A 12,806-nucleotide genomic window follows, 5' to 3' on the forward strand; every position below is an offset into this window, starting at 1 on the left:
CATAAATCCGATCTATATCAAAACACTTAGTACCACAATATATATCATAATCTTTCACTAAACATGTGCATAAATCGATATACCATAATATTTCAAAAGCACTTTTCTTTCGAAACATAATTTCATAAATCATGCATAATTTCAGAGAATAATTATTTATTTTCAGAATAAATATGGAATATCTCGAGAAGATGATTCATTACTTACCTTTCACGGAGCACTGAATGAACAGATCGACTAACTTCTAGGAGATTCTTCAGTGCCTATTATCCAAAATTATATTTTTTACATTAATTTTAATTCAAAATTAAATCTAACAAATTCCAAAATCAAAATCTCGCTTAAAATCAGACTCGTCTCTAAACTCGATCAGAATCATCAGATGAAGCCTTCCACTACGCTAATCTTAGAAGAATAACTTTAGAGAGAGAGAAATTCATCAAAAAAAAGAAATATCCTAGAGAGAGAAAATTCTAGAGAGAGAAAGTAGAGAGAGAAAGTCCAATTCCAGAGAGAGAAAATCAGAGTTCAGACTGAAAGAAGAGAGAGAAGAGAGAGAAACTCTCTCTCTCATAAATTTCAATTTTTCTTTTTATTTATTTATTTATTTATTTATTTATTTATTTACTTAATTACTTATTTGTTCATATATATATATATATAAATATATATATATATATTATTATTATTATTATTATTTTCTTTTCTTTTCTTTTCCTTTTTTTTTTCTTTTCTTTTTCTTCTTTTTCTTTTTCTTCTTTTTTTTCTTCTTCTTTTTCTTTCCTTTTTCTTCTTTTTCTTCTTTTCTTTTCTTTTTCTTTTCTTTTCTTTTTCTTTTTCTTCTTCTTCTCGGTTCTTCCCACGTCGGAACAGGGGACCGGCGTCCCCTCGGCCTTGACCGGCCGTTCGGGCCACGGTCGCCACGGCGGAGGCCGACGGCCGACGGGGGCCACTCCCCCGGTCACGGAGGAGACACGGCCGGCGATCAATTCCGATCGCCGGCGCCGGAAATTTCAAAGAAAACAACTCAAAAAATAGGGTGTCTTTCCCGACCGAAAGATCGGTGACACTCGTCGCCGGCAGCCGCGCACAGGAGCATGGGAGGAAGGAGAAGAAGGAGGGGAAGAAGAGGGAAACTTACCTCATCCTCCGGAGACCTCGTCGGCGGCAATCACGGCGAGAAATCAAAGGGTGTCCGCGGCCTTCGATCGAGAAAAATGGAGAGAAAGAGAGAGGGAAAAGAGTCGATGGATCGATTCTAAAGAGAGGGGGTCTTCTTATAGAAAATCCTAGGACTCCGAAGGGTCCTAGGATTCCTAATTTCCATGGGTTTCGCCGAAGAAGAAGACTCCTACCGGGAGTCTTCTTCCCGGTTACTCTGTTTTGTTTTTTTTTTTTGTTTTGGGCTATAACATGACGAGCCACCGGGGGGACTCTGGCATGGCAAGGACGCTGACGCCGAGGAAGATGGAGGGGATGGCGCCGACGCCGAGCATGAGGCGCCAGCCCAGGTGCTCCGGGAGGTTGGCGAAGGCGAAGCTGGAGACGTAGCCGAGGAGGATGCCGGAATTGATGAAGACCTCCGGGAAGGAGGTCAGGAAGCCGCGGGAGGAGGCGGGGGCCACCTCGACGGTGTAGACGGCGGCGATCACGATGGCGTAGCCGACGCCGATGCCGGTGATGAGGTGGCCGACCATGAGGAAGGCGTAGTTGGGGGCGACGCCCATCACGATTGCGCCGACGAAGAAGATGACGGCGGCGAAGACGATGGTGTAGCGGCGGCCGATCCAGTCGGCTGTCCTGCCGGCGGCGAGGGAGCCGACGAGGGAGGAGAGGTTGAGGATGCCAAGGAGGATCTCTATCTGAGTGTCACTCACGTGGAAGTCGTCTTTGATGAATAATGCAGCGCCACTCATCACTCCAATGTCTGTGATATGTCATCAATTAGTTTTATTAAATATTTCTAAAATAATAATTTCTGACGATCAATAAAATTATTGAAGAATATAAAATATGCAAAGATATTCACGAAGGAGATTAGTTTAGACTTAGCCAATTAATAATAATAACAATAATAAATAAATAGCTGAAATCTAACAAATTTTAAAGTTAGCTACATAAATCAAGCATGAATATTATAATATTAATTTTTTAAGGAAACCTCAGCTTAAATCTTATAAGAACCAGGCTTGAATAACTGAAGTTGATCTTTGCTTGAGCTTGAGCAGCTTTTTTACAAAACGTGTCTAACCTGATTAGAAGATATTATGAATTATTGAACTATTTTAATTTCTGATAAAAATAATTCTTGATCTATTTTAAGTAAATTATTTTTAATTTTTTTTAAAAAAATATTCTATTGAAACCATAAAAAAAAGGGAAATACTTTTCGGACATTTAAAAATTTTTTACTTTATATTTTTTGAAGAAAAATAAAATATAAGTTCATATGGCTTACCATAGCCTAAGATGATGGTGGTCATGGAGGCGAGCATGCCGCAAGCGAAGGCAAACTTGCTGTTACGGCAAGGCCGTGGGGCGACGGCCTTGGGGATGGAGTCATGGGGGATTTGAGAAGCCACTTTGGTGGCTTCTGGTTTTTGGTCGGTCATTTCTGATTTCTTTTGTGTATCTCTTGGAAGAAAAGCAAGGGAGAGAGGTCTTTAGGAGGTTGGATGGGAGACGAGCTAATGGGGCACGGCTAGTAGTGAAGCCTGCGCTCGAGGGGATAATTAAATAGGCCACAAGGATCTGGTGACCACTCTAGTAAAGAAAAATCCTGCGGACATTGTGTGGCAGCTAGAGTAGAAAGTGGGTCCTATCTAGACCTGATCCATACCCAAAAGTTTAGATCCATGGTTCATATTTGGGTCTAGAATTTCATATATATAATTAGACAAAGGCTCAATCCAATCTAGATCAAATAGATCTGATGAAAATATTAAAAAAAACAAATAATTGGAGCATTTTAAGGTCAAACTTAACTCTTTCAAATCTAGAAAGAGATGTAATCCATTAAGTGACCAGGTTAGCTCTGAGTTTAACCTTATATTTAGTTAGGATCATGAGAGGAAGAATGAATGGGATTAGAAAGATGGATGTCCTCTATTAATTATTTGGTTTAAATATCTTAAAATGGATAGATAAAAAGGAGGAATTGTTCATCTATCCTAACTCACCATTTTGCATACTTTCAAATTACGAGGATGAAAGAAAGGATGGATGGAGCATATACAAGATAGATTTATGCATTGACAAAATTATCTCTCATTAACTTTTTAACAAAACTATAATATTTTTTTATTTTTTTATTCATATTGTTGGGTATAAAATACCCCCAGCCGAAGTTCGTGACAGGAGTGACCCTCCAGGGATTCTACCGACTTTCGACCTTCGGCGATATCTTTCCGAACCTCTCCGGCGGCAGAGCCTCCGCAACATTCCCAAGTTCTGCCGATGGATAAACCTCCACCAGCGTCGACCGGATTCTTCACGACGGACGGACTCCACCCAAGTTTTCACGATGATCGACCACCTTCTAGACTTCATCCGGACTCCTACGGGAGCCGGACTTCGTCCCCGACTCCGACTGCAGGAAGACTTCATCCGGACTCCTACGGGAACCGGACTTCGTCCCCGACTCCAACTGCAGGAAGACTTCATCCAGACTCCTACGGGAGCCGGGCTTCGTCCCTGACTCCGACTGCAGGAAGACTTCGTCCGGACTCCTACGGGAGCCGGACTTCATCCCCGACTCCGACTGCAGGTAGACTTCATCCGGACTCCTACGGGAGCCGGGCTTCATCCTCGACTCCGACTGCAGGAAGACTTCGTCCGGACTCCTACGGGAGCCAGACTTCATCCCCGACTCCGACTGCAGGAAGACTTCATCCGAACTCCTATGGGAGCCGGGCTTCGTCCCCGACTCTGACTGCAGGAAGACTTCGTCCGGACTCCTATGGGAGCCGGACTTCATTCCCGACTCCGACTGCAGGAAGACTTCATCCAGACTCCTACGGGAGCCGGATTCCGTCCCCGACTCCGATTGTAGGTAAACTTCGTCCGGACTTTTATAGGAGCCGGACTTCGTCCCCGACTCCAACTACAGAAAGACTTCATCCGGACTCCTATGGGAGCCGGACTTCGTCCCTGACTCCAGTCGCAGGTAGTCTTCATCCGGACTCCTACGAGAGCCGGACTTCTGCCCAGAACTCCTGTTACAGGTAGACCTCATCCGAACTCCTACAAAGGCTGGACTCCGAACTTCTACCGCAAACGACCTACCTCGAGCTTCTGCTACAAGCGATCTACTTCAAATTTCTACTACGAGCGGTCTGCGTCGGATTTTCACTGTAAGCCTTCACCCGAGCTCCCATTGTAGACGCATTCCTTCCGGATCTCCGTTGCAGGCAGGCTTCGGTCGAGTTCCCTCGATGAATGATCCCCATCTGAACTCCTACGGAGATCGGACTCCGACCGAACTCCTATAGCGGACAGATTCCGGACGAATTCCTACGACACACGGATTCCAGCAGCCAGACCCCTCCAGCTGATGAACCTCTCCAGCGCCATCTGACACACACTGACCGATCGACCCTCTGTCGAATTCTGCGTGAAATCGAACTTCATCTGCGGAAAGCCTCTGACTGAGCTCCTACAGCGAATGGCCCTGGCCTTTAGTATCAACACCCAACAGCACCAAATGATAGAAGGCTCGCCAGCAACATCCGAGCTCCTCTCAGATGGATAGTTGCCTCTCTCCGCCAGACGCTTCAATCGAGCTTCGACCGACAGGCCTGGACTCCCTCACAGGCCATAGTAATGGCCACGACTCTGCTCCACTTCCTGCGACGGATACCGCACAGCTTCACCACTCCCTGGCAGGCCGCAGTAATGGCCACGACTTTGCTCCACTTCCTACGATGGATTTCGTGTGGCTCCTCCACTCTCTGGCAAGTCGCGACAACAGACGCCGCTCCACTCCTCGCAACAGACTCCACGTGGCGGGCCACGGTGATGGCCACGATTTCGCTCTACTACTCTTCATAACAAACTCCTCCTGACCCCGAGTGGCCCACTGTCAGATGGTTACAAACGTCGCTATCAGTCTGTTGCACCCTCCGCCTATAAAAGGGGGACCACAGATACGTTATTCTCTAAGCTCTAATTTCTATCCCAAAAATTCTACTAAAATTTTCGTTCGAGCACTCCATTCTTGTTGAGGCAGAGAACTGACTTGAGCGTCCAAGGGTCTTGTCGGAGCAACCCCAACTCCGGTTTAGACTTCCTTTGCAGGTCCCGACGGCGACCGTGACTCCCTCGACTCCAGCCTCTCCGACGCAGACGGATTTTTGCACCAACAGGATTGGTACTAGAGGAAGGGGTTGTGTCTTCGCAGTACTCTTGTTCTTAAAGGAGTGCTCAACGGGACCACCTCCAGTCATCTTCTCCGACATCCTCTTCTCCCTCCTCCGCTAGATCTTCGCCCGATGCCCCCCCGCAAAGCATCCACTCGGCGATCCATGGCCTCCGCGGCCAGATCTCACGCTCTGGCCTCACCCCCAGTTTTCCAGACTCCTCCGACGACGATGATGGTGGTTGGCGTGGAGTAATTCGACCTACTGATTCAGCAGGTCAGAGGCCTCACTGAAGTGGTGCAGGCCATACAGCAGCAGCAGCAGCCACAAGCGTCAGTGCGACTGGAGAGAGCGTCGCCAGAACTCCAAAATCCGGTGGTAGGACGGGCCACTTGGGCCAGTCGCCCCATCTTTCCCGGAGAGATGAATCCGAGGGTGGAGAGCCCTCAGTCAGATCATGATTCTACTCCTGGAAGATCTCTACCTCCATTCTGCCAGAAGACCCTCGAAACCCACAGTCAAGAGGATTTTCTGGATCAAAGGCTTCAGGAGATGAACCGACGGATCGAGGAACTCCGTCATGCACCCCCCGCTTATGGTGAGGACATTTGTACTGACCCTCCCTTCTCTCAAATGATCATACAGGAACCGATCCCGCCAAACTTCAAGCTCCCTCAATTCGAAAGCTACGACGGGACTTCGAACCCAGTTGACCACCTGGAGGCCTTCCGGACAATGATGCTACTCCATGGCACACCAGACGCCATCCTATGCTGAGCTTTTCCATCCACCTTGAAGGGAGCAGCGAGAAACTGGTACTCGATGCTGAAGTCAGGTACCATCTTTTTCTTTGATCAGATGAGCCACCAGTTTGCGGCTCATTTTGTTAGCAGCCGGCATCCCCGGAGGGGTTCAGAGTCCCTTATCAACATCAAGCAAAGGGAGGGGGAGTCAATTCGGGCCTACGTCAACCGTTTCAATGTCGCCGCATTGGAGGTCCGAAACTTGGACCAATCGATCGCGATGGCTGCTCTGAAAGGCGGCCTTCAAAAGAACGACCTTCTATTCTCTCTAGAAAAGAAGTACCCCAGGGATTTTGCCGATCTGTTGGCTCGGGCCGAAGGGTACGCCCGAGCAGAAGAAGCCTTCAAGATGAAGGATGAGGAGAATGCGAGAGAGCGGCAGGTGGGAGACTCGAGTAGGCCCGCGGTCGAAAAAGGGCCGAGAAAAGTTCGGCCACATTCTCGAACTCCTCCCGGGCACAAGCGCACCCAGACTTCTCCCCGAGCATGCAGGCAGAGAAGCCCGGAGCACCGGGTTCGGTGGGGCTCTCCCCCAGGGAGATTCCGTAGCTATGCCCCCCTCAACGCATCGAAAACCCAAGTGCTGATGGAAGTCAGAGAGCAGCTCCCAAGGTCAGGAAGAATGCGCACGCACCCCGAGAAGTACAATCCTAATAAGTTCTGCCTCTACCATCGTGACCACGGTCATGACATGAAGGAATGCATTCAGCTCCGAGACGAGATCGAGATCGGCTCAACATGTTCATTCGACGCCGACCTGAGGGTAGAGAAGATCGACCAAGGGTCCTGCCGTAGCCTGAGCCACCGAGAAGGGAAGAGCAGCCCGGAGATCGGCCTCCAATTGGGATCATCAACTCCATCTTTGGAGGACCTTGACAGGAAGCAGACCTTCTACAGCCCTGGGATTTGAAAAATTTGTAAATGTATTGCAAACGACCCTGCTTTAAATCAAGATTCCTTTCAGACTTACACATCTTTCCCTTTTTGGCATAGACTTGTAACGACAGGGGATGACCCCTTCGGACAATGAAAACAAACCCTAATGTGAGCAAGGTTGAAGGCCCGATTGTTTGTAGACCGGATGGGGGGAGAGGCCATGCAGCGCCCATATGCGCCCCCACAGCCACGTTAGGGATAGGAGGAGAACCTCGCCCTAACATGAGCAAGGTCGAAGGCCCGGGGGAGAGGCCACACAGCGCCCAATGCACCCCCACAGCCATGTTAGGGACAGGAGGAGAACCTCGCCCTAATATGAGCAAGGTCGAAGGCCCGATTATTTGTAGATCGGATGGGAAGAGAGGCCATGCAACGCCCGTATGCGCCCCCACAGCCATGTTAGGGACAGGAGGGGAACCTCGCCCTAACATGAGCAAGGTCGAAGGCCCGGTTATTTGTAGATCGGATGGGGAGAGAGGCCATACAGTGCCCATATGCACCCCCACAGCCATGTTAGCGACAGGAGGAGAACCTCGTCCTAACATGAGCAAGGTCGAAGGCCCGGTTACTTGTAGACCAGATGGGGGGAGAGGTCATACAGCGCCCATATGTGCCCCCGTAGTCCTGTTAGGAACAGAAGGAGAACCTCATCCTAACCTAAGCTGAAATTGATCACATCAGAAATAGGAGAAGAACCTCGTCCTGACACCAATTAAGGTCCGACCATTCGAGACCCGACAAGAAAGAAGAAAACCTTCTCAGCGGCTCTTCTACGCTACCGCGACTCTGTGAAAAGCTAGGGAGAACCCTTGCCTAAAGGAAGGAGGAAAATGTGAAAGAACAGTGGTGGGCTACCCCAATGAAAAATGGAGGCCAAACTATACTAAAAATATAAAAGACCTCATCTCCATGAAGGAGGAAGAGAAAGTAAGATCTACGGTCACGAATAAAAAGGCAAATCAACATGGCGATGGCTAGGAACCTCCAAACGGTGTCGACGCTGAACCAATCAAAAACACAAGAAACTCGGTAATGACGACCTAATACAAATATGAACAAAGAATCTTCGAACAACATCGACATCGCACAGGACAAAAATGAAAGAAGTCCGGCGCACGACAATTCAACACGACGCATGAGTAAGGTAACAAAGATCTTCTTTTCATTTCATTAGCAAAGTGTGCGTTACAGAGCCCGGAAGGCCGAAAAAAAAAACAACAACAACAATAAATAAACAACGGCAAAAGAAGACACATAGAAGGACAAAAGGCAAAAGAGCCCTAAGGGGGCCCGGCTTCCTCCGACTTCGAACTTTCGGCTTCGATCCTCGTTAGGGAGCGCTTTAAGCTCTCAACTTCTTCTTCCAATTCTTTCTCCCTTATTAGCATCTCCACATACCTCCGATGAAGCCGCTGGCTTTCATTCTCCGCCTCTCGATGCCTCTTTCTCAGGATCTCGGATTCTGCCTCCGCATCCTTGACTGCCTGCTGCTTGTATACCAGCTGGATCTTCAATTACTGCAGCTCAGCCTTCTCCTCCCCGAGGGTGACAGATAGCTCTTCTACGGTCCCTCTCAAGGATTGGAGTTCGTCAGGATCCCGAACAGGAGCAAACGGAGCTCCTTCAGATAACTGCCTTTGAAGGCGGACAACCTCGTCGGTCGTCATCCTGAGCTTCCCCCTGTAGTCGTCCACCTGCTTGCACCAGCTGGCCCGGTACGCATTATAATTCGCCTCGGCCTCCTGGAGCTGTTGCTGAAGGTCGGAGACCTTCTTCGACCATTCTCGGTCACAGTTGGCCCGAGTCGAAAGCCAAGATGAGCTTCCTTCCAGCTGGCTGATCCTCTCCTGTGCAGCCGACAGCTCCTCTCTGAGAGAGCTGATCTTGGAAGCTTGAGTCCAAGATCGATCGCTGGCGTGCTTCTTATGTTCCTCAAGCTCCTTCTCAAAGTTTGCTTTCCTCCGGTTGTACTCCATGATTCCCTTCACATGGAGGTTTTGAAAGTAGGTGGCCTCCGTGGTGGCCTCAGAGTGGCTCTCCCTCAACCTACGAAGTTCGCCATCCATCTCCTCTGACCTTTTTGTTAAATGACGAACTTTCTTCTTCAGATGTTGGATTGTGGACTTCAGCAAAATTTCCTGTGGCAAGGGAAGCACTTCGGCAGGACACTACCATCGGGAGATAAAAGCGTCAAGGCGCGTCTCATTGCAGAAAAAAAAAGGGGGGAGAGAAGAGTGGAGAAGCCTTCCATAAGGAGAAACCCAATTTTATTGATTGAATGTTTCTTAAAGACAAAAGAAAAAGAAAAATTATGATAAAAGAAAAATACAAAGTCAGAGGTCTCAGACCTCTGAAATAGGAGTTGGGAAGCTCGGTGTTCTTGGAAGGGGCACTGCAGTGGCAGTGGCAGTGGGAGAGGGCCCGACTTCGTCTTCAGATGCCTCATCCAAGAAGCTGAGGTCGAGCTCAGAAAATTTCTTGACCACCTTCTCTTGACAGAGCTTGAATCCTTTGATGAATGCTTCTTGGCCGAACTTGATGTTCAGGTCCCTCATCTCCGCAGAGGCCTTGAACTCCTTCACTACTAGGACCCTGGCCTCCGAGATCAGAACCGAAATCTGCTCTGTCAAATTTGCGACCTCGGCCTCTGCCTTCCTCACCATCTCCTCCGAGGTTTGCTTTTCTTTCTCAAGGACCTCTTGGAGGTTGGCTACCTTGGCAGTCTTTTCTTTGAGGCGGGCGGCTTCGGCCCGGTGGCGCTCCTCCACCTGGATGGCATCCCTCCTCGCCCGGTTCATCGCTTCGATGTTGGCAGGGAGCTGGTGCCCGATCTACAAGGGCGGCTAGGAGGTCAGAATGAAGGTTGAGAAGCTAATTGAATGAAGGTGCGAGGGAAAGAAGGAAAGTGAATCTGTTTACCTCGAGGAAGGACCCTAAGGAGTCCCAAACTCGCTGTTCGGGATCGGCATGAGCGATCCTCTAGACGACTTTAGGCAGGATGCAGCCGTCGACCAGTCACTTTATCAGGTCCCTGTCATTAAAGGGATTCTCTCCCGGCTCTTCTTCGGAACCGTGGGACTCTTCGATGGTGGCTCGGTGGCTACTCACCCTGTGGGCCACCGTCTTCCTTCTCCTCCCCCTCTCAACCCCTGGCACCTCCTTGAAGCGGGCCCCTAAGGCGGGAACCTCAGTAGGAGAACTCCTTGATGAGGCTCGGGGAGCCGGGGGCTCAGCATCCGAAGGAACGTCGACCGCGAGGGCCGCCTGGGCAGGCATGGTCGAGCTCGTCTCCTCCGTTCTGGCCTTCTTTGCCGATCCGAAGGCTGCGGTGTCTTTTCTTTTTTGAGCCTTGAGGCCCCTGGTGAGCATCCGTGCTGCTTCGGCGTTCATTCCTTAAAAAAAAAAAAAAAAAGAGCGAAAAAGAGATCAATAATGGGGTGAAAAAGAAAGAAGTGACACGAAAAAAAAAAAAGAGAGAAGCAGAGCAGGAGAAAAGAAGAGGAAAGGAAAGATGGGATACTCGCAGGATCCAGGGGGCTCAAGCCGATATTGAACAAAAACTGCTCCTTCAGAAGGTTGGAAAGGGAAGGAGTTGAATAACTAAGAAGCTTCCGGGCAGCCTGAAGGTTGTCCTCCCCCAGGCTAGGAGCCCGACGGATAGAGTCCCTCAAGGAACCCCAAGGGGGCAATCCCAGCCTCAAGGTCAGGCATTGGACGAAGAGGTACTTCCCCTTCCAGTTGTGGATTGAAGAGGGAGCACCTTTTAGCAACCCCTTCTTGCCAAACTGGAGGGAGAAATACCACCAGTTCTTTGCCGAGGGGTGGCACTTGAAGGTGTAACAATACCTAAACAAAGAAAGAGATGGCTGAACTTTGACTACGTGGCAAAGGGAGAGGAACCCTATCAGAAACCTAAAGGAATTCGGCATGACTGAAGCTAAAGAAATATCTAAAAAATAGAAAAGAGCGATGACGAAGGGCGGAAGCGGAAGATGGAGCCCAGCATGAAAGGCCTCCTGGTACATGCAGAAATGGCCAGGTGGGGGGGTGCTAGCCCGGTCGGCGGGACAAGAAAGCTCCAGATCATACTCCGGAGGAACTCCATACTGAACCCTTATCAGTAAAAGTTTATCCAGAGTCAGAGAACAAGGAATGGCGCCCGACGCAAAAATCGGGTGAGGCCCAGCCCTAGATGAGAGTTTGTCTACAGTATGAGGGTTCTGGGGGGTTGAGGCGGACGAACTCCTGGAACCACTAGAGGCGGAGGTGCCAGAAGACATTTCAAATAAGGACCCTAAAAATTCCAAAGAAATCAGGTGAAATAAGAGGCGAAAGGTTCGCGGGGGATCAAATCAGGAGAATGCTGTGAAAGAAAAATGGAGGAGGAAGGGCACCTAGATGGCAAGAAGAGAAACGAAAGTTTCGGGACTAACCTAAGTCGCTCCGAAGGATGCAGAGGTGCAAGGACAGGGATGACTCGAAGAACGCTTAGGGCCAAGGTGGACGCCAAGGAGGGTTAGAGCTCTCGGGGAGAAGGCAGACACTGACAGAACTTTCAGGCAGAATGAGACTCCTGAAGGTGGAAAGGCGGGTTTAAATAGACCCTGGGATCCAGTGCTATAATGATCACGGATCTCCCCAGGCCGACCCATGCTCGCCACGTGTCCCACTCGCCATAGCAGGTGGCTAAAAGCGGCTGACTGCTGACAAAGCCATTACTGTGCCGTACCTGGGCCAACGCTCCAGTAAAAATTTCGAAAGGTCCCTTTGGATCGCCCCGATTTGAAAAGACTCCCGCATGCGCGCATTAAATACCAGAATATTTGAGGGCGATCGTGCACAGGATTCAAGGGGACAACTTCGGCTATGAAAATTTTTCTGTACTTCCTTCATTCGAAACTCAAACTTGAAAGTAGAGGGATTGGTGTTGGGTATAAAATACCCCCCAGCCGAAGTTCGTGATAGGAGTGACCCTCCAGGGATTCTACCGACTTTCGACCTTCGGCAACATCTTTCTGAACCTCTCCGGTGGCCGAGCCTCTGCAACATTCTCAAGTTCTACCGACGGATAAACCCCCACCAGCGTCGATCGGATTCTTCACGACGGATGAACTCCACCCAAGTTTCCACGATGATCGACCACCTTCTAGACTTAATCCGGACTCCTACGGGAGCCGGACTTCGTCCCCGACTCCGACTGTAGGAAGACTTCATCCGGACTCCTACGGGAGCCAGACTTCATCCCCGACTCCGACTGCAGGAAGACTTCATCCGGACTCCTACGAGAGCCAGACTTCGTCCCCGACTCCAACTGCAGGAAGACTTCATCCGGACTCCTACGGGAGCCGGGCTTCGTCCCTGACTCTGACTGCAAGAAGACTTCGTCCGAACATTGTCCCCAACTCTGACTGCAGGTAGACTTCATTCGGACTCCTACAGGAGCCGGGCTTCGTCCCCGACTCCGACTGCAGGAAGACTTCGTTCGGACTCCTACGGGAGCCAGACTTCGTCCCCGACTCTGACTGTAGGAAGACTTCATCCGAACTCCTACGGAAGTCGGGCTTCGTCCCCGACTCCAACTGCAGGAAGACTTCGTCCGGACTCCTACGGGAGTCGGATTTCATCCCCGACTCTGACTGCAGGAAGACTTCATCCGGACTCCTATGGGAGTCAGACTCCGTCCCCGACTCCGACTGTAGGTAGACTTCGT

The 12,806-nt window shown here is 49.7% G+C and overlaps 1 protein-coding gene across 1 annotated transcript; it reads right to left on the reverse strand.

Annotated features, from left to right (window-relative positions):
* Positions 1-812: 812 nt before the first annotated feature.
* On the reverse strand, positions 813-2,691 carry LOC105036414 (putative polyol transporter 2). Its single transcript, XM_073247847.1, has 2 exons — positions 2,459-2,691; positions 813-1,927 (listed from the first exon to the last, which is right to left on the reverse strand). The coding sequence occupies exons 1-2, from the start codon at positions 2,610-2,612 to the stop codon at positions 1,407-1,409; spliced, it is 675 nt and encodes a 224-aa protein (XP_073103948.1). The 5' UTR covers positions 2,613-2,691; the 3' UTR covers positions 813-1,406.
* Positions 2,692-12,806: the final 10,115 nt, after the last annotated feature.

The sequence above is a fragment of the Elaeis guineensis genome, chromosome 13 (assembly GCF_000442705.2).
Source record: "Elaeis guineensis isolate ETL-2024a chromosome 13, EG11, whole genome shotgun sequence".
Classification (NCBI taxonomy): Eukaryota; Viridiplantae; Streptophyta; class Magnoliopsida; order Arecales; family Arecaceae; genus Elaeis; species Elaeis guineensis.